Source organism: Eschscholzia californica, unplaced genomic scaffold (assembly GCF_041429995.1).
Source record: "Eschscholzia californica isolate CP2 unplaced genomic scaffold, dmEscCali1.0.p SCAF_5, whole genome shotgun sequence".
Classification (NCBI taxonomy): domain Eukaryota; kingdom Viridiplantae; phylum Streptophyta; class Magnoliopsida; order Ranunculales; family Papaveraceae; genus Eschscholzia; species Eschscholzia californica.
In genome coordinates, this window is record NW_028238472.1 from 16,214,252 (window position 1) to 16,235,653 (window position 21,402).

General features: G+C 36.5%; 2 protein-coding genes across 2 annotated transcripts; one reads left to right on the forward strand and one right to left on the reverse strand.

Annotated features, from left to right (window-relative positions):
- The first annotated feature begins 4,486 nt into the window (after nt 1–4,486).
- LOC147537453 (uncharacterized) lies at nt 4,487–5,955 on the forward strand. Its single transcript, XM_086641826.1, has one exon. It carries the CDS (start codon nt 4,756–4,758, stop codon nt 5,554–5,556), a length of 801 nt encoding a protein of 266 aa, XP_086497952.1. The 5' UTR covers nt 4,487–4,755; the 3' UTR covers nt 5,557–5,955.
- Nucleotides 5,956–13,367: 7,412 nt separating this feature from the next.
- Nucleotides 13,368–14,291, reverse strand: LOC147537454 (uncharacterized). The gene has a single exon (XM_086642777.1). The coding sequence runs from the start codon at nt 14,289–14,291 to the stop codon at nt 13,368–13,370; it is 924 nt and encodes a 307-aa protein (XP_086498903.1).
- Nucleotides 14,292–21,402: the final 7,111 nt, after the last annotated feature.

Consider the following 21,402-nt stretch of genomic DNA (forward strand, 5'->3'; position numbering starts at 1 on the left):
CCCTCCAAACCAACCCATTCTTGGATCTATAAAAATATCAAGAAAAACCTCGACAACATCAAAAACTTGATCTTCTGGAAGGTTCACAAAGGCACCTATATCAACATATGGACTGACTACTGCATCCCAAGACATCCTCCGCCTCTCGCTAACCATACCAACTCAAACCTCATATGGGTCGAGTAACTCATACATAATAACCACTGGGAAGAATCAACTATTACTACTATTTTTAACCATAATATATGCAATGATATACGTGCTTTGGAACTGCAGGAACAGGAAACGGATGCCATCAGATGGCCACTGACTAAATAATGGAAGTTCACTATTAGCTCAATGTACAACCAACTACGGGATAACCAATTAGACTCTACAAGAACGAAAACAGACTGGCACTTTATATGGAATATACCATGCACAAAACTATCTCTGTGGAAGTGTTGTACAGGTAGTCTACTAGTCAAAATGAAAATAGCGAAGTATGTAGGTCAAAAATATAATTGCGACTATTGTAATCAGATAGAAACTCTAGAACACACACTTTTTCATTGTTCCTATGCAAAAGTGGTATGGTTTTAGTTTGTAGTACGCACCGAACAAATAACCACATTAAAAGACTAGATCTCATCTTGGAAATTAACAAATGGAAACTACTCATGTGACTGTCCTTGCTAAAATTATTTCTTTTATATGGAAAGCCAGATGCGACTTATGCTTCCACCCACCTATCCCGACACCTCAACAAACTATTCAAAGCATACACAACATGCAAATTAATCCTAAGACATGCAGCCAAAGAAGACAAATCAGAAGAACGAACACTTGAGCCCCCCCACCCCACCCCAAGATCCTTATATCAAAATCAACACAGACGCATCATTCATAGACCTGGAAGAAATCGCAGGCATAGGAATTGTTGCTTATAACTCGTAATGCCAATTCATCATAGCTATAGCTACTACCACTCAAGGAAGAAATGTAGAAGAATGTGAAGCAAAGGCAATCACATGGGCGGCGAACAATAAAATAGATTACCTACTCATTGAAAATGATAACAAAAACATCATGGAACACCTGCAAAATCAACACAAGAACGTTCAATGGCAATCAATGGTGCTAATAGAAAAAATTCGACTACTGGAAAAAGCATTCAAAGATATTCAATATTCACACATACCTCGAGAGGGCAACTCCAAAGCAAACAAGATAGCTAACTGGACACGAAGACATAAAATATCCAGAGAATGGTCGACCTACCCGACTCTCCTCCTGTGATAGTGGTTTTTCTTCTTTCTATTTTTACTTTCCTTGTAGTCAACAAAAAAAAAAAAATTTGAGTAAGGTGTCGTTTAGCAACACTAAAATAAGTTACTTTTTTGCTTATTTAAGTTGAAAAGTAAAAGAATTAATTTGGTAACGAAAAATTGCCGACTTCATTTAAGTCAAAATTTGACTTTCTTTTAAAGTTAAAATTTTTAACTTTTGACTTTAAAGTAAAACAACTTATATTCAACACATGCATGAATTTTTTTTCTTTGTCTATCTCCACTATACAACCACAATTAAACCTCTACTATAACATTGTACCTCCACCACCGCAACAACCAATGCACTTCCCCCACCACCATACCTCAACCACCACACCTTAACCACCACCACCATCACTAACACCACTAGTCCACTCCCATACACCTCCACGACCACCACGACGACCACCACCACCACCATCACTACCACCCACATATCGTATCCACCATCACCACCACTATACCAGCACCATACCTCTACACCACCACTATACCACCACTATATCTCAAATTCTCAACCACCATACCACACCACACCACACCACTACCACCATCACACTTCCACCATCACCACCACCATACTTCCACCATCACCAACACTGTACTTCCACCACCACGACCACTATAAATAAATTCAATTAAAATCAAGTATCTTTACGAGTATAAGAGAAGTAAAATTAACGAAAGTAAATTTGATTAACAAACTAACTTTTTGACTTCTTTATTTATAAGTAATGTTTTTGCCAAATGTGCTTTCAAAACTTTTTTACTTTTTTTAAAGCAAAAAAAACTTCTACTACAAACAAAAGTACTTATACTTTTGGTTGCCAAACGACATCTAAATACTTAAAAGATGAGTTATTTTGTCATTTTCATTTTATTTTAATCTAAACCAAACTACCTTTAAGAGGTGATAGAAAAAACTCTTAAAGACTTGAGACCTACCTTCAATGTACTTGACCGCTTCGGGAAATCAAGAAAACTTTTCGGAGTATAAGGTTTTAAGGAAAATTGTGGGATTTGTCAAATCTTCTGGAGCAATAAAACTTCTTCTTCGTACCCTCCCATCTTCGGCCACCACAAGTCCACCACCGTTTATCTCCTTGCTCTCTCTCTCTCTTTCCTCACTTTCATCTTTCATCATCTCCTTTCCACCACTATCACCATCTCCATTTATCTCTCTTCTATTACTCTTATTCTCCAATTCTCTCTCTCGGCAAAAGGACCCTCCTGACAATCACAGTTTGTCAGCAACCATTACCAGCGGGGAGAAAAAATAGTAGTGGGGGTGGGAAACAAAACGAAAACAAAAATCTAAGCCAATAATAATTTCACTCAAAAATCTTTCCGTAAAAAACTTTGTATTTCCTCAAAACGGTCGTCGTACTTTATTTTGATTTATAAATGAAATGGAAAGATCCTGAGGTAAACTGTGTTCCTCGTCTAACCACAACGGCGGGTAGTTTTAGAGGGGTGACAACCCAACTTAGCCTAAATTGAAAAACATTTGAACAACTAGATTTATTTTAAATAAAGTTGTCCATTGGCAAAAGATTTTCCATCTTTTCGGCTATTCAAACTGTGGAGGTAAGTCAGGTAACCATTCAAAATTTGAATTGAACAAATTGCAGTCCTAGACAACAAAAGTACAGTGACTACTTTCTTTCTCGTAGTGACTCCTTTGCTTTTCGCAGTGACTCCTTTCATTTTAAAAATGTAGTGCTCTGGTTGCCAAATATGAACTTGGATATCTGCTTTTGGTTTCCAGTTAAAATTTCAAGTTCACCTAAAATATATGTGACACCAAGTGAAAAATAAGATTATATGTTTATATATATTATACTTATACTTTTTTACCATTTAAAAATGATTATTTACATTCATATAGTGTTCTTTTCTAGAGCAGCAAATGCAGATATAAGTGATGTCCCAAGTTGGACAATGCTAATCACAACCAACTTGATGTGTACAATTTTAGTAATAGAAATAGTAAAGTATGAGAGCAAAATTTAGAAGCCAATAGCAAAGATAGATCTTTTGTTCTGCTTACTAGAAATTGGTAATGTTTGTTGTAAAAATTGTCCATAACCACAAACTCTATCACATCTGTCACACCCACTTTATTTTTGTTGCAAGGATCACTTAATTAATAAACAAATGCATTATTATAATATTTGTGCCATAGAAAAGATGAATATATTGTCCAAATAAAATCACAACTATGGATAGGAACCCACTACTGTCAGCTTGAGCGTTTCCCTTGCGAGGTATATGAGAGAGTTTGAGGTCATGGAACTGTGAAAGAAGGTTTCTGATTGCTTTGACATGAGCCTTCAACTGTTAGTGAATCATTTTACTTGGGTTTTGAAGATGCTTGATGATTGTTTGATTGTCACTTACAACATTACAAATTTAACATTGTTGCTAGAAGTCCATTCGATTCCCACTATAATAGCTTGGATTTTACATTCTTCCTCGTTTCTTGATCTAATGGTATCGGCTTATGATTACAAGCACGTCCATAGGAAGAGTGAAATACTCGGGACAATATTAATGTTACAAATAAAGTTCCAGCTGATCGCATTATGTTAATCAGGGATGTTTTCCTCTATCATGTCCATTTAATAAAGCAATGTATCATGTCCATTTAATAGAGCAATGTATACATCAAACTGACATTGTAGTTATCACATTTCATAAACGTCCATTTAATAGAGAAATGTATCATCTCAATTGTTGTTTGAGTTAATTCCTATATGGCCCCCTACTTTGTGACCAGCTTCCTTTATGACCCCCTTTTTTTCGTAAATTCAAATATGGCCCCCTTTTTTGATGTAATTGTCCTAACTACCCTTTCTTTAAATCTTTTTTCAAAATTAAAAACAAAAATAAAATTATAATTCCACCTCATTTCCTCTCCACCACACATCTCTCTCCATGTCAACTCTCTCTCTCCACATCACTTATCTTTCCAACTCACCTCTCTCTCTCTCCAACTCACCTTCATCTTCTCCGATTGAAGTCGCCGGCCGGAGATTTTTCTGGCCGGCGACTTCCCAAAAAAAAAAAAAAAAAAAAATTTCTCTCATCTCTCTCTCTCTCTAAAAATCCGGCGAAGGGGGGTTCCCTTCGCCGGAGCCGTGAACAGACCGATCTGGTCTGTTCACGGCAGACCTTCAAAGGTGATAAGTTAGGGTTTCTCTTTGTTTCTCTTTTTCACTACAAATTATCAATTTTATTGGATAATTAGGATTTATTTAAGGTGATAAGTTAGGGTTTCTCTTTGTTTCTCCTTCACCTATCTGTTCTGATAAAAGATTTACAAATTTTGTCTTTATTCCACTTCAGAATTTCAATTAAATGGAGAACTATGGTTTATTCAAGGTAAGAAGTTAGGGTTATTATTCATTTCTCCTCTATCTATCTATATGTAGATCCCCAAGAAATGGATCATACAGCAGACAACGCAAGGTCTTCTCCAAATCAGTATTCAGCAAATTATCGTCAAAACTATGGTTCTTCACATAGTTCTAAATTTGCTGGTCGGAATTCATCTTATTCTGAGCAGGTTGGTGACGAATACGTTGACGAAGAAGAAGATGAAGAAGTAGAAGAAGAAGAGGAGGAAGAGGATGAAGAAAATGGTGGTCACAGGGTTGAAGAAGAAGCTGATGAAGAAGAAGAAGAAGAAGAAGCACAACAAGAAGAGGAGAATAATGGCGACAACGATGATAACAGCGATGATGATGACAATGATGGAGGAAATTATAGTCGGAGAAATGCAGGTCAAGAAGACTCGGGAAGGCATAGAAAGAAACGAAAATTGAAGAGTTTAGAATATGAATTTGCTCCGAGAGTTGTTGCTTCATCTGTAACAACAATGGCTGCCCCAAAATCTTCATTTGGTGGTCGTAATTCGCTTGCTGATTGGACTGAACATTCAACTTTTGTTCTATTAGATGCTTGGGGAGATAGATTTGTTCAGCTTGGAAGAAGAAGTCTTAGATCTGATGAATGGATTGAGGTTGCGAAAAAAGTGTCACAAGCATCAAAAACTATTCGAACCGATACTCAATGTCGGAATCGATTAGATACACTGAAGAAGAAATACAAAAAGGAGAAGATAAAGTTAGCTGAAATGGGTAGTAATACTAGTAAATGGGTTTACTTCAAGAAAATGGATATGTTGATGAATCCATCACCAAGACAATCTGGATTATCTTGTGGGTTGGACTCGGGTGAATAAGTTTTCATGAATCCTACGGTTTATTTGAATCACTCGAATGGGTTTGATGAAATGAGAGATAGTCCAGGGAATTCTCTTTCTTCAAATGAAGATGATGATAATCCAGATCTGGTCTGTTCACGGCTCCGGCGAAGGGAAACCCCCTTCGCCGGATTTTTAGAGAGAGAGAGAGATGAGAGAATTTTTTTTTTTTTTTTTGGGAAGTCGCCGGCCGAAAAAATCTCCGGCCGGCGACTTCAATCGGAGAAGATGAAGGTGAGTTGGAGAGAGAGAGAGGGGTGAGTTGGAGAGAGAGAGAGAGAGGTGAGTTGGAAAGAGAGAGAGGGGTGAGTTGTAGAGAGAGATGAGGTGGAGAGAGAGAGAGGGGTGAGGTGGAAATAACTTTTTTTAAATGTTTTAAATTTAGAATTAACAAGGGTAGTAATGACATTTACTTGAAAATAGGGGGCCATATTTGAATTTACGAAAAAAAGGGGCCATAAAGGAAGCTGGTCATAAAGTAGGGGGCCATATAGGAATTAACCCTTGTTGTTTTGAATCAATTGAGACACCGTAGTATAAGGGGAATTGTGGTTGTTGATTATTGGGAGTGGTTGATTCTGAGAAGATGACGAGGTGGCGAAGGGAGAGATGAAGTGGATGGGAGAGGTGATAAAATGGAGTACAAAGGAAGAGATGAGGTGGGTTTAATTTTTTTAAAATTTTTTTAGAAAATAATTCCTTTTTGGTTCCTAAAGATATTTTCGAAAGAAACTAATTCCTTTTTGGTCCTTTTTGGCCCTTGGCGAACTACCAGACCCGAATACTTCTGGGTCGAAACAATGAGTTAGTCACAAATTGGGGGCTAAAACGAAACTAACCCTTGAATGGTTAAACATATTAAGCTGGTAGGTAAATAAAAGTTATGAGTTAATTCCTATTTGGCTCCTACTTTGTGACCAGCTTCTTTTATGGCCTCCTATTTTCTGTAAATTCAAATATGGCCCCCTTTTTTACGTAAATGTCCTAACTATCCTTCCAATAAATATTTTTTCAAAATAAAATTAAAAAGAAAAAATAAATTCCACAAAACATAAATTCCACCTCACTTCCCTCTCCACCACTTATCTCTCTCCACGTCATCTCTCTCTCTCTCTCCACGTCACCTCTCTCTCCAGCTCACCTTTCTTTCTCTCTATCCAACTCACTTCTCTCTCTCCAACTCACCACTCTCTTCTCCAATTCAACTTTCTTCTCCGACAAAGGTCGCCAGCCGAAAAAATTTCCGGCCGGTGACCTTAAATTTTTTTTTTCTCATCTATCTCTCTCTCTAACCACTCCGGCGAAGGGTTAGAGAAAGATAGATGAGAGAATTTTTTGTTTGAAGGTCCGGTCGGAAATTTTTCCGGCCGGCGACCTTCGTCGGAGAAGAGAGATGAGTTGGAGAAGAGAGTGGTGAGTTAGAGAGAGAGAAGTGAGTTGGATAGATAGAGAGAGAGGTGAGTTGGAGAGAGATAAGTGGTGGAGAGGAAAGTGAGGTGGAATTTATGTTTTCTTTTTAATTTTATTTTGAAAAAATATTTATAGGGAAGGTAGTTAAGACATTTGCATCAAAAAAGGGGGGCATATTTGACTTTACAGAAAATAAGGGGCCATAAAGGAAGCTGGTCATAAAGTAGGGGGTCAAATAGGAATTAACTCAAAAGTTATTGAAGATCCTTTTGCATGCTAATGAGGTGGGAGAGGGTGGTGGTTTGACTTGTCAAATTCAAATGTACATTGTGGGTTGAATCATATGATTTGTTCTCCAAGAAAAACGGTTTACTTTTTGTCATATGATTTGTTCTCCAAGGAAAACGGTTTACTTTTTGTTTCCCATTGACTTGAGTTAATGCTTTTGACTTCGAATCTTTGTTACGTTGATGACTAAACCTCTGTTCCTTCTGAAGCTCACCGACATATAACCAGCAAAAAAATCAGAAAACACAGGATTTGTCCAATGAATGGTAACCCTAAGCTCAGTCAATAGTGTGACTTCGAATAATACGAGATTGAGAATTTTTACCCAACAACTAAACAAATTGGTCAAGTTCTAAGATTTGAATTCGAATAGACTTTTATCTTATATTATATTAATAGGCAATTTGTTCTTTCCATGTCTTTAGTTCAAACAAAGTTTATACAAGTAATGAAACTATGAAGTTCTAACATTAAGTAATAGAAAAGGTCAACTATTAGACTGTTTTTGATAATATTATAATATTTTATGATTCAAATGAATATAATGTTGTCTCTTCCCATTCAACAACAATTTAGTCTTTAATTTGCTAAATTTCTTGAACCTTTATGGCACCTAATCTATACAGTGTGGAGATAGTACCAAACTTGGGTTTTGCCAGTAAAAATAATTAACTTTTATGTCCATATCCCTCGATTTTTGGCTGATAAATAACTATACTACACAATCTTGTTTACGATAGATTGCCCACAACGCGCCACTATTACAACTTCAATGATTTTACGATATGGAAAATGGTTGTTGGGGTAAAAAAGATAATAATAGTATCAAAAAAAATTCTGCAATTTTTTTCTATTAGGTAGAAGTTACCAAACTAATGTAAATTATTATACTAATGTGTGTAGGTAAAGTAGAACTCTTTAGTCAGATTGATCATGTAAATGGCTGAAATCGTCATTGGAAATTGGTGACGGTCATGTTTTCCTTTTTCTTCTTACATTCTCTTCTCTCTTCTTTTCCAAGACGTCAAACAAATGACGAACAAATCCTGATCTCTACAGAGTGAGTGATCAGAGTTTCTGTTGTACATTATGCATAGACCTGGAATTACAATCGATTGAAATGAAAAATATGAATGACAAACCCTAATATCGATATTTTCCCAAAGTTATGGAGTTGTTTATGAATTATTTGTAGTTGATGATGTTATTATGGATTTATCTCTATGTAGTTTTAACCGGTTTAGGTGATTTTTCCATCTAATTGCACTAATTGATGAAGAAGAAAATTTTCAGTTGAAGTCCAAGAAACTTCAGCTTTTTTTTGTTCTTGATTTGCAAACTGAGATTACATTTTGCAAAGCTTGCAAACCCTGTTTGAAGAAAAACGGAAAAAAGGAGAGGTTTTTTTTAAAAAAAATTAGTATTCGGAAGCGAATTTTGTTAGAAAGCTAATGAAAAATCATTTCGAAATATATAAATTTTATTGAAATCTAACATTTGATGAAAAACTTAGTATTTATTTAAAGTTCAAGGAAATAATTAAGAAATTAGTTACACAAAAGGTTATTTAGTCTTCATATATTGTTGAGTTATTTTGCGAAAGGAGCGGGCATAGTACTGACTGATGAGTTTGGTAATGAAGATGTTCTCTTTTTGAGTTTGGGGCATCGACTTACTTTATCATCCAAAAAGTAACGGGGGCAAGCAACAATTAACGTTCGTGAAATCTCCCGTTAGGTCGAAAAAATGAGATGCCCCAAACACTAGTTTTATTTAAAATTTGATGTCCCCAAACAAATTTTTCAAATTCAAGTGTTCCTAACACTATTGTTACAATTTTTTCTGAAATATTCAAAATAAAAATCTAATTACAGCCCTGCATACTCAGCATTTCCTACGCTGAACACCACCATTTCTCTCTCTCTCACTCACTCACTCAATCCCCCCCCCCCACCCTCTCTCTCTCACTTACACTTTTAACAAAGCGTTTCCATCGTCGGAACCCTCCTTCGATCTCGGAGGAAGGGAAAGGATCTCATGTGAAACCCTAAAATGTTTGAGGTTACTCCATAACTCTCTCACTTTCTTTCTTCTAATTGTTGCGGTGGAGGGGAAGAGTTTCACTTGAAATCTTAAAACTCTCCATGCGAGCTACCAAGACGTGAACCCTTCTTTATTTTGTGGAGACAATGGGAAGATGGAGAGAGATAGTGGTAGGGTTCATCTAAGATTTTTTCATCCAAAACTTGGATTATCTTGATGCAAAATGTTATTCTTCAATTCACAGTCATAAATTTAACATCTTTTGATCTTTTTGAACAACACTAAGCTACTTGAATATTGATAGAGATTACTTTTTAACAATACTTTAACATATATATGAACAAATGAACATCTATGGGTGTGCTAATTTTTAGATCAATTTTTGTGCAAATAAATGGATGAATGCATACAATCAAATTTTGTGGTTGCGTTTTTCTAATATATATGTTCGTGCATGAGGTTTATGAATTTTTATGAATTTGGAGGTATATGTGAATATGGTTAATGGATGTAACTAGGTTATTCTATTTCCATTTTAATATTTCTTAAAAAATTGCAGAACGTGTGTTAAGAGCATTTGAATTTACAAATTAGTGCTTGGGGCATCTCAAGTTTTTAACTAACGCAAGGGTCAACTGACATTAATGATTGTTAGTTACTTTTTGGATGATAAAGTTAGTAAAAGTTAGTTGTTGTCTTAAACTCAAAAAAAGAACATCTTCATGCCCCAAATCACCAGGTATTTAAGTTTGCCCATTTCGCAAAATAACTCTATATTTATTATCTGAATAATAATTATGACATGTTTGTTGTGTTTTCACTTACTTTCAACATTATTTTGACCGATTTGGTTAAAACCATTTCTCAATAATCCGTAGTGCACATCAATCCACGTTAACAAAATAGATATAAATTTGTGTAAGCTGCAACATACCTTGAATAGAATAAGTGGGTTGTCGCGAATAATATTTTTTTACTTCTACATTTCTGTAATTTATATACTTCGTTATGTAATATCCTTGTTATATGAAAGAATTACAATATAATGTTTCAATAAGCAAAATAAAAATGTATGTTTCTACTGTTAGAATATTTAACCTTATTATACATGCATATAACCAAATACAAATACCATACAATATGACATGTATAATCTAAACTAGACACGCTCTCCACAAGATTCAAAGAGATTAAACTTAATCACGGAAGCGTACCTTGATCCAGAGCTTGAAGATAGTTGGGTAGGGTTGATCTTCCACTTAGTTCTTCTTCCTTTAGAACCTCTCTTGTGATGAAGGGATTTCACACTTAACCAAAATATAAAGATTAGGGAAGAAGCCCAAATGGGGACCATAACCCCTATTTATAGACTTTTGTTTCTAATTTGGCCCCTCATCAAATTAGAAATCACTTAATGGTCTCTACACGTTTATTCCATGACACTTTGATACCTACTGGTCAAGTCAATCCATATTAGACCACTTTACGACTTGACAATTTACTGAGATAGCCATACACATGTCTATGCATATGTGAGCCCACATATGTTGGAATTCTTCCAACAATCTCCCACTTGGGCCACATATGCTATTTAGAAATGTGTACATCCTTATGAGCTCAAAATGTGCTATCAAATATTAGGTATCCGAAACAATCTGGTCCATCAGTTGTGCTAGTATGGGATTAAAGGGACTTTCGTAACATTCAATCGTCACTAAATCCACCAGTAGTCACACATACCAACATAACCAAATGACATAGATCAATCATGGACGCGTAGCATGGAAATTACATGCAATGTGATCTTACCATGTCTATTTCCAACTGGTCCACCCTTAACTTTAGCGAGATCGACCTTAACATAACATTATAGAGTGTAAAATAACTGAATACCTTATTTCTGCAGAAAATACCCAAACATAGAGCAATGTCTAAATAACACCAAACCATATGTGTACAAACTCCCACTAAACCTTATTACCATATAGTTATATAACACCAATGAGAACAATGTTCTCATTAAACACCTTCGGTGTTAATCCCTCAGTTAGCGGATCCGCAATAATGGAGTTTGTCTTAATATGCTCTATATGAAACCCACTCTATGTTCTTTTATTCACAATCGAGAACTTTATATTTTAGTTCTCATTGTTGTTAATCTGAAACAGATGCAAAATAATTGTCATAATATGACTTTGATGGTATTTTGATACCCTTAGAATGTCATTTTAGTGACAAAATACTGCAATCCTAATCCAAAATTGGATGTCTTATAAACGGCTACAAATTCTATTACATAATCCAAAAGAAGCTACGAGTGTTTAATTAACACTCTTCCTAACATAGCTCTTTCAGTAAATAGACGAATGTAGCCTTATACTGGTTTTGTAATTATTTGCATCCACCATAGTCGGAATTAAGTGCTTTATGATCTCCCAGAGGATCCGACTTCTTCTATGTGAGCATATAATCTTTATTTCTCTGTTAGTATCTGAAAACCGTTTTGGCTGCTTTCCAGTGATCCATTCCAGGATTACTTAAATATTTACCTGACATACCAACTGCTGAAGCATAAGGAATCTGTTGAATTTCTTTAATTTTCACATTAGTTTGAGGGCACTGGCTTAGACTAAATTTGTCTCCTTTAGCGACTGGGATGTCTCCTGGTTTCGACATACAAAACCAGGAATACAAAGCTACTCCCACTGAACTTGTGATACACATAACCCTCAACAATATTTGTCTCAAAACCAAATGAGACTACAACTTGATGAAATTTGTAGTACCACTGACGGGAAGCCAGCTTGATCCCATAGAAGGATTTCTTTAATTTGCAAACCATATATATTGTTTCATCAATGTCTCCATTGAGAAACGCCGTTTTGACATCCATCTGATGTAGCTTAAGATCAAAATGTGCAACAAGTGTCATAATTATCCTTAAAGAGTCTTTCGAGGAAACCGGAGAGAAAGTCTCTTTATAATCTACGCCTTCCTTTTGAGTGAAGCCTTTAGCCACAAGACGAGCCTTATATCTCTCCACATTACCTTTCGAATCCCTTTTGGTTTTAAAAATCTATTGTCTTGCATTGATTTGTATTCTTCATTCATGGCGTTGATCCATTTTTCAGAGTTAGAATCCTGCATGGCTTGACGTAAGTTGATTGGATCATCTTCTGTCAATCCACCAGTGTCCTCATGTTCTTGGAGATATACTACGTAATCATCCGAATTAACACTTCTCCTTTCTCTGTTGGATCTCCTTAATGGCACTTCCTTTTAAGGTTGTTGAGTTTGTTCTTCAGGAACAACTTCCTGAACTGGAGTGGGGAGTTGTTCAACATTGTCTTCTAAGGGTTCCAAATCTCCTTCTTCGACAATCGTACGCATGAAGATTGGTACATTGTCAAGTAGTAGTAGGGATCACAATCGATTCCTCCTCAAAGACAATGTCTCTGACCTTATTTCTCCCCCCAAACTCAACATCCTCAAAAAATACTGCAGTTCCCGTCTTAAAACTAGACTTTCTTGTGGGATCATAAAATTTGTAGCCCCTAGATCGCTCCGAGTATTCAATAAAGTAGCTGCTTATTGTTTTGGAGTCCAACTTCTTTTTATTCGGCCTATAAAGCCTTGCCTCAGATGGACATCCCCAAATATGTAAATGCTTTAGACTTGGCTTTCGCCCAGTCCAAAGTTCATAAGGTGTTTTAGCAACTGCTTTAGATGGTACTCTATTAAGGATGTAAGCTGCTGTCTTTAAGGATGTATAGCTTATCATAAGCACTTAGGAAACCAGTACCACACTTATTTGAATTTAAACAAAGACTAAACTGATTGTTTCCAAATGAACAATGATAACCAAATTTGTCCAAAACAAAAACTGAAACCAAATTTCGTCTGAATGACGGTACAACAAAAGTGTCTTTCAAATCCAAATAAAAAACCAGTTCCTAATAATATCCTGAAATGACCCGTTGCCTCGACCTCTACCGCTTGCCTGTCTCCCACATAGATGTATCTTTCACCATCAATTGGCTTTCGATAGCTCAGACAACCCTGCATAGAACACTAATGTGAGTAGATGCACCTGAATCTAACCACCACGTGTTTCTAGGTACTGAAGATAAATTTACTTCAGAACAGACCAAAGTAAAGAACATACCCTTCTTGGCACGCCAAGTAGCATACTCGGTAAATTCTTTCTTCATATGCCCAGGTTTTCCACAAAAGAAACAACAATTTTCTTCCTTAGGTTTCTTTTGCTCTGGACCCTTAGCAGCTTCATTATCCTTATTCCTTTTCTTGCCCTTCCCCTTTGAGGTACTGGCCAAATGAGCACTTTCAGATTTCTCATGCTTCACTCTTTCCTCTTCTTGCACACAATTTGAAATGAGCTCCTTAAGAGTCCACTTCTCCTTCTGGCAGTTGTAACTGACCTTAAATTGACCAAATTGTGCAGGAAGAGAGTTCATTACCAAATGCACGAGTAAGTCCTCAGACAACTCGAGCTTCAGTGCCTTAAGTTTGGAAGCTATATGAGACATCTTTATGATGTACTCCCTTATGTTTCCTTTGCCTTTATACCTCATGGAAGTCAGGTTCGCCAAAAGCATTCCTGTTTCTGCCTTTTCGTTCTTTTCATACCTTTTTTCGATTTCGGCAAGGAAATCAATGGCCTTAGTTACCTCGGCAGAGATTGCGCCTCGAAAAGCTTCTGGAATGCCGCGCTTAATGATCATGAGACTCATGCGATTGGAGCGATCCCACCTCTCATAGTGTCTCCTTTCATCAGGAGAACTATCATCCGTAAGAGGGGCGGGTTGCTCCACCCTAAGTGCAAGATCCAGATCCATGCAACCCAGAATGATCAGAACACTCTCTTTCCAGTCCTTAAAGTTGTTCCCATTGAGAATGGGAATGTCGTTAGCATTCATTGGTATATTTGCAGCAACTACACAGAGAATTGACATAATAAATTTACATGTTCACATCATAACTGAAGTGAGATTTAAAATTTAAACAATAACTAGATACATAGCAGAATACCGAGCACAACATTAGTATCAAGTCTTTGGACAGTAATACTAATTTGTAAGTGGTATCTCTGTTGCAGTAATCAAATATAGACGATAAATCCTGTCAAACAATAAGTTTATCTTTGACAAACTCATTATTCACATGGACACCTTACAATCATCTCACATTTATCACCGCAGATGTTTATGTAGTTCGGCCAAATATTAAACTACCTTTGGGTCGAATTAATATCCGCATGAATTTACATACACACGACCTACTCCAACATTGTCATTGAACTAATCTACATAAAAGAGGTCACTTTGGCGACATTTTACTTCAATCAGTTCTATCAAATGTCGGATATTATTTGAGGGATGTATCAGTTATCAATGTTTAAATTTTACAAAATAAATGTCCAACAAAGAACCTTAATTAGGTCTGTAATTGACCCAGTCAGATCTGTCTGACTCAATAAGTCAGACCGGTCTAACACACTAAATGATCTGTCTGACTCAGATCTGTCTGACTCAGATCTGTCTGACTCGGATCTATCTGACTCGATCGAATCGTTGGGTAGGGTTGATCTTCTACTTAGTTCTTCTTCCTTTAGAACCTCTCTTGTGATGAAGGGATTTCACACTTAACCAAAATATAGAGATTAGGGAAGAAGCCCAAATGGGGACCATAACCCCTATTTATAGACTTTTATTTCTAATTTGGCCCCTCATCAAATTAGAAATCACTTAATGGTCTCTACACGTTCATTCCATGACACTTTGATACCTACTGGTCAAGTCAATCCATATTAGACCACTTTACGACTTGACAATTTACTGAGATAGTCATACACATGTCTATGCATATGTGAGCCCACATATGTTAGAATTTCTTCCAACATCTACAAAAGAAGAAATCAAACTCTGCCTCTGGACAAATCTTCATTTTAGACACAAATGTTACATCCTGAGAAAATTTAGGTGTGAAATTGGCGTATAAGCTGAATCAAATGGTAAGATGTCACACCACTTTCTCTCTCGATGAACTACGTGATGTTCCATCATTGGATCTGACTTTCACCCCAATTTTGCATCAACATTTTGTACGATGTATCATTTGTTTTTTAAAGGGAACATTACCCTTTCTTATTTCCAATAAGGGATGGCTCTATTTTATTTGGAAATTAGTGAAGCTCTGTTGTTTCTATTTAAAAGTACGAAAATAGCTTGATCTTTATTATATTCTTTTTCTCTCTCTCTCTCATGTCCCTCCCACCCACATGACACCCCAACTTCGACCCTCTCGTACACCGCTTTTTCATTTGTATGTTTAACATATATTAACATTTTTATTTTTTCGTTCAGTTCATCGTATAAATTTGCATTTGTTGTATTTGAAGCTACATGAGTTATATTTCATAATATAGACCACGAGGCCTTATGCGAGCTTAGTTATATTAAAAATCATCAGTTTGAACCTAAACCACTTGGATCGATTTAGAATTTAATAATTTTGGCTTAGGATTTTACGATTTTTTTTGTCAAACTGTAGCGGTTTATTAATTTTAAAAATTCTATAAATGTTGTAGGTAAAGTAGAAAGAAGATAGGTATGAAAGAAAAAAAAAAAAGGTGAGTATGAGAAATGAAGATTCGTGGCCATAACATCGGTGATGGTATCATATTGGTGAAGGGATATCAAGAGATTGAAGCGCCGGGTCAGAAAAACGGTAAATATAGGGTTAAGTCCTTTTAATTGGGTGGTCAATATAGGGATAAACAAACATCTTACATGCACAAAAAATTTGGAATGCGGTGTACATCACCATAGTTGACCAATTTGATTTCTTCTTAATTGTGGTATACAACTGAAAGGATCTCATATTTGAATAAAAATAACATAAGGATTATAAAATAAAGAACTAGATTACAAAAACAACTCCTTCTTTCACCATTAATCACAAACTCCATCACCCTCAAACACATAACAGAAGAGGATCTTCTTCTTATTTCTCCGTTATTACAACTTCCATCACCCTCACACGTAAAGGAATTAAGTTCAAACCTCTCCGCTCAAACCACTAATTTATTTTGCAAGCCTTTAACTGGAGCTAAAAATCTGAATTGATGCAGATCACTCTCTTAATTTCGTGACAACTTTGCCTCAGAACGGCTAAATTATCGTAGAGATCCCACAAAAAAATTTAGTTTGTCAAAGGTAAAGTTGTCACCAATTTTGACAACTTTGCTTCTTGGCCTAAATTTCGTGGCAAAATCTCATTTGATTAGCCAGATATTTGTGGAATTCCCTAGAAACTCGAGTAGGAACAACAAATTGTTTGGTGTCTACGATTCCAAAACCTTAAAAACTAAACTCAAGTCTTTCATCAAAATCCAAGATTCTTAGAGCTATTCAACAAAAAGTCAAGTATGTTGATGAAGAAAAAACCTAACATATTTAAGTTTTGAATTTGAATAAGAAATTATTTTTCTCTTTTTTTGTGAAGATTCTTCAACTATGGGTGCTTTTGGTTTGTTTTATCTTGTCATCTTCAACAATTTCTTCGCACTCTTTATCTCTCTAAAGAGTTGGGGAGTAAAAGAAGAACAAATAAATTTCAGGTTTATGGAAAGGAGGGTGACTTATCTTAAAATACCAATCCTCTTTAGATATTAGTTCCAATGTAGTACATTGGTGCCCCTTTAATTTTATTGTCCATATAAGATTTCTAAATTTGTGTATTGCCCACTTACAATTTTGTCCATATAAGATTCTTATTTGTCTACATATTGGTCATCTGTAGTTGAAAGAGAAGGTGTATATCCCCTGACATAAGTGAAGATAAGGTGAAACTTTCTTACTAATTCAAACTGGAAAGTTGAAGGAGCGGAAAAATGAACCTAGGGTTTATGTCACAGAGTGAAGGATTTTATACTCTCACAAGGATAGATGGTCGGTCCCATCCTTTAAAGAAGGAGTTCATGAATATTTAACCATCGTAAGTATTTGACGTGGTTTATTAGAGTTTCATCTCACTTTGATTCAAGCATTTCTTCCTAAAATTGTATCCCTATATTACTTGTAGTTTCCCTCTTGTTTGGCGATTTAGGGTTAATCACTAATACCCTCAATCAAGTTTTCATCAGATATCATTTAACTTTGTTTTTAGTCTATTTTTCCTGTGCTTTCTTGTTCTTAAAACTCACTCACCATGGGCATCTTGTTTGCTACTCTTTTCTTCTTCACTTTTAGCCACGAGGTTAATCAATCCTCCATTAACTTCCTATGGTCTCTATAACCTGTTGCATGGCCTTTTGATCCAGGAGGGTAGTCTGGATCTATCATGCTTCACACTATTATCCTTCTCTAGCATATATCCTCGACGGTAAACTTCCATATCCTGCCAGCAACATGTTACTCCTTGCTTTTGTCAAATCAAGTATTAGGAGAGAGACTCTTGTCCTTTCCTCACAAGTGTTGAACCTAGTTTAATCCTTGCTTTTGAGTTGGCCTTTCGTTTGGGTCTGAACTTTGATTGGTCTTTTCTTCTCTGGGCCCAGTGGCTTAATTGAGGTACAAATTATATTTTATATGGTTGGATCCAGTCGTTTTACGTTTTGGGGACTCATTCCGATCCAGGAAAGCAAAGTGAGACCTCACCCTTATTTCTTTTGGGTCGGCCTTTTAACCCTGAAAAAGCAGTATCGACGCTTTTGGAAACGATATGGGCTTCGATTCAGGTTAGTACTACTAATTCGGTCTCAGTCTTGCCCGCACTTTTAACTGATCTTGGTTCTTTCTCTCACCATTCGCAGTTTATCTGCACCTTCTTATTGGCATTGCCGAACTTTTCGCTTGGGCTTCGTTAACATCCTATGTTCCCAGGTGTCTTCTTACGATCTCTTTAGATTGTGGCGGAACATACTTTTTCTTTCGAGAGACTTCGAGTGGGGTACTCTTGAACATTCGGATTCCGCTCTTAAGAAATTACTCGGTTTCCATGAAGTTATTTATTTCTTTTTCCATAGGCTTCTACTGGTGTGGTTTGAGCTATTTCAGGTTTTTAAGTGGTGGATTCGGTTGACGTTGTATTTTGGTGGTTGCTCACCAGTGGACCTCTCTGTTTCTTTCGAGCGATTGCAGATTTGGTTTCAAGTTGGCTGGGAGACCGCTAATTCTGAGAAACTTTATGTGACGATTTTGGTTAGAACCGTGAAAGTTACAAGTTGGAGGGTGTGCTTTGAGTTTTGTTTTTCTGTTTCTCACTCTACTATTGTTACTTCTCTTTATGAAAATTTTGTTATAGAATTAATACAATGTTTATAGTTAAAAAAAAGTGAAGATAAGGTAATGCTAAGTTTTCCTAATATGAGTCTTTGATCCCAAAGTGTATAAACATGTAAGAGTCATACAAATATGCAAACAAAGACCCACTGAACTTTCTTTTTTTTTGAATTGTGAAATATTATTAAGCAACCAGAGTACTATTACAATACATATTCACTAAAAAGTAAGGTACCTTTTCCCAAGTCTTAGATATATTCTTCTTACAAGCCAAGCCCATTTAGCTAATTTGTCCGCTTGGGTGTTGAGATTCCTCTTAGTATGACTGAATTTGACATTGTCGAGTCGATTCTTGATTTCTTTGATTCTTCGGATGTGGATCATTGATTGCCATTGGATTTTGTGCCTCTGGTTTTTCAGATGCTGGATGAGGTTAATATTGTCGCTTTCTACTATTATTGTTTTGTGATTATTTTCCTCTGCCCAAGTGAGCCCCTGGAGAATAGCAATTGTCTCATTTTCTTCGTTGTTTCGTGCTCTTATCGATGTTACTTTAGCTTCCATGAATTTTAATTCAGCATTATGAACTATTAGACTAGTACCAATATTAGTATCAATAGTAGTAAAAGATGCATCAACATTAATTTTCAAGTACGGTGATACCGGGGGTTGCCATTTTTCCAAACTAGTGGGAGTCGGGTTATTTAGAGCTCTACTGGTTCTGGGAAAAGTCCTAATCATATTTATAACTGAACTAGTAGTATTACTTGTATGCTGAAAGCAATGATCGCAACGAGTTTTCTACATATGCCATAGTATGGTAACAAAATGAATGTCGTTCGATGTGTAACTATTTTGTGATCCTGCCAGGAAAAAATCCAGTTAGTTAAAGATGCAATGTTGGTTGATATGATATTGAAGTGAAACCAAATATTTTTCGCAATAGGGCAATGTAAGAGTGCATGTTCTATAGTTTCTATTGCTGTGCAGTTCGGGCAAACGAGAATGTTTTCTATATACTTACCGATTCTATCTCTGTCTGGGAGGGCTTTCGTACAAATTTTCCAAATAAAACGATGGATACGGGGGATAGTAGGGATGGACCAAATGAAATTCCAGTTGATCGGGGGAGGGGGTTGAGGATTATTGTTGAGAGTGAGATGCTGATACATGGATTTAACAGAAAAATTGGCAGATTCGGTGAGAGCCCATTTCAATTGATCGGTTTCTTCATTCTGAAGAGGGATAGCTTTAATAAGATTTTGAGTGGATTCATCGAAGTTAGCGTTAAGGATAACTTCGTTCCAACGATTATTAGTGATTAGCTGTGAAACTTTAACCAGATTAGAGTGATTGGAGTTTGTGATTGGGCTAGTAATACTAGGGATCCAAGGGATCCAATTATCTGTCCATATATTAATTTGTTCTCCCGTGTGAACTCCCCAAGTAATCAGGTTATCAATCTGATCGAATTGCTTTCTGAGGACTTTCCAGTTCCACGAGTGGTGAGATTTAGCAGGCCCCGGAGAGTCAGAGTTAGGAAAGTATTTTGCTTTTAAGAATTGAACTCAGATGACATTGGGGTCCGATTTGAGCCACCAAGCTAGTTTACTAAGGAGGGTTGTGTTATCCAGGAGAGGATGATGGATGCCCAATCTTCCTAATTTTTTTTTAGAAGACCCACTAAACTTGTTGTTGAGGTTAGGTTATGTTGCAAGGCACCTTGGGCTTTTATGACGTGACATCTAAACAAAAGAATCTCCATTGAAATTCGCTGCATAAGACAATTTGACTTTTTTAAGTTTTACATTAGAGATTCTCCAAACACCATAATTTGAACTTATTGTTGTTTCTCTGGTTATCAAATCGATAAGTCGATTTCTGTCTTGGCTTGATTTAGACAGAGTTTCCTTTCTCTAACTTATAGAGAAATAAATAATTACAGAATAATGATATATCAATATTCCTTCTTTCTAAATATGTAGTCGAGGCGAGAATAGATTCTCTTTCCTTAAGACATTTTACACCCCCGTAACAGTACCAAACGTTAGGGTGAATGCCTTCGGGATACAACGACTAACCTTTCAGAATTTTAAGATGGTACTTCTATATTCTGAAAGCGGACGAACCTTTGTCAGTATTATGAGCTCTTGGACTAATGCGGATGAACTTCTAGATGCTTCTGAAATTCAAATTTCACTCGAGACTTCTTTCTTCCTTTTCTAGATATTCTAGTCTATCCAGAACCTCTAGAAAATACTTCTTTAATTAGATATTCTAGGCTAACCAGAACCTCTAATTGTTAGAAGGGAAGAGAAGAAGAGAATGAATTGAATTGATGAAAAATGAAGTGAGTTTGGGTGGTATTTATAGGAATTGAATAGGTATAAATTTTTGGGACACATCTCTAGAGTTTTGGGGACAAAACTCTTGGTTTTTAGGGACACAACTCTTTGGGAAGAGTTGGTTATATAACTGGGATTTTTGGGTGAATTTTTGGCCATCAGATCTGGCTCAAAAACTCGGGTGAAACAGCAGCCGCTAGATGGGCGTGATCTGTCCCGAAATTGTCCCACAGTTGATCCAAACGACCGTTAGATCGTAGCCAGACGCGTGCCCGCGCGCGGAGCGAACGCCAGCTGTCGGATCGCGCGAAATCCCGCGCGATGAACGCTGACCGTCCAGATTGGCGCGCGTCCTCTTCGCGCAAATGCCCCTCAACTTGACTTGTCCTCTTTGACGCTTTAGTACCTATTTCAACCGATTTTTCGTTCAAACTTTA

Bases quoted from the DNA above. Each gene is read 5' to 3' on its own strand.
- LOC147537454 (XM_086642777.1), bottom strand. From the start codon at position 14,291: ATGTCAATTCTCTGTGTAGTTGCTGCAAATATACCAATGAATGCTAAC.
- LOC147537453 (XM_086641826.1), top strand. From the start codon at position 4,756: ATGGATCATACAGCAGACAACGCAAGGTCTTCTCCAAATCAGTATTCA.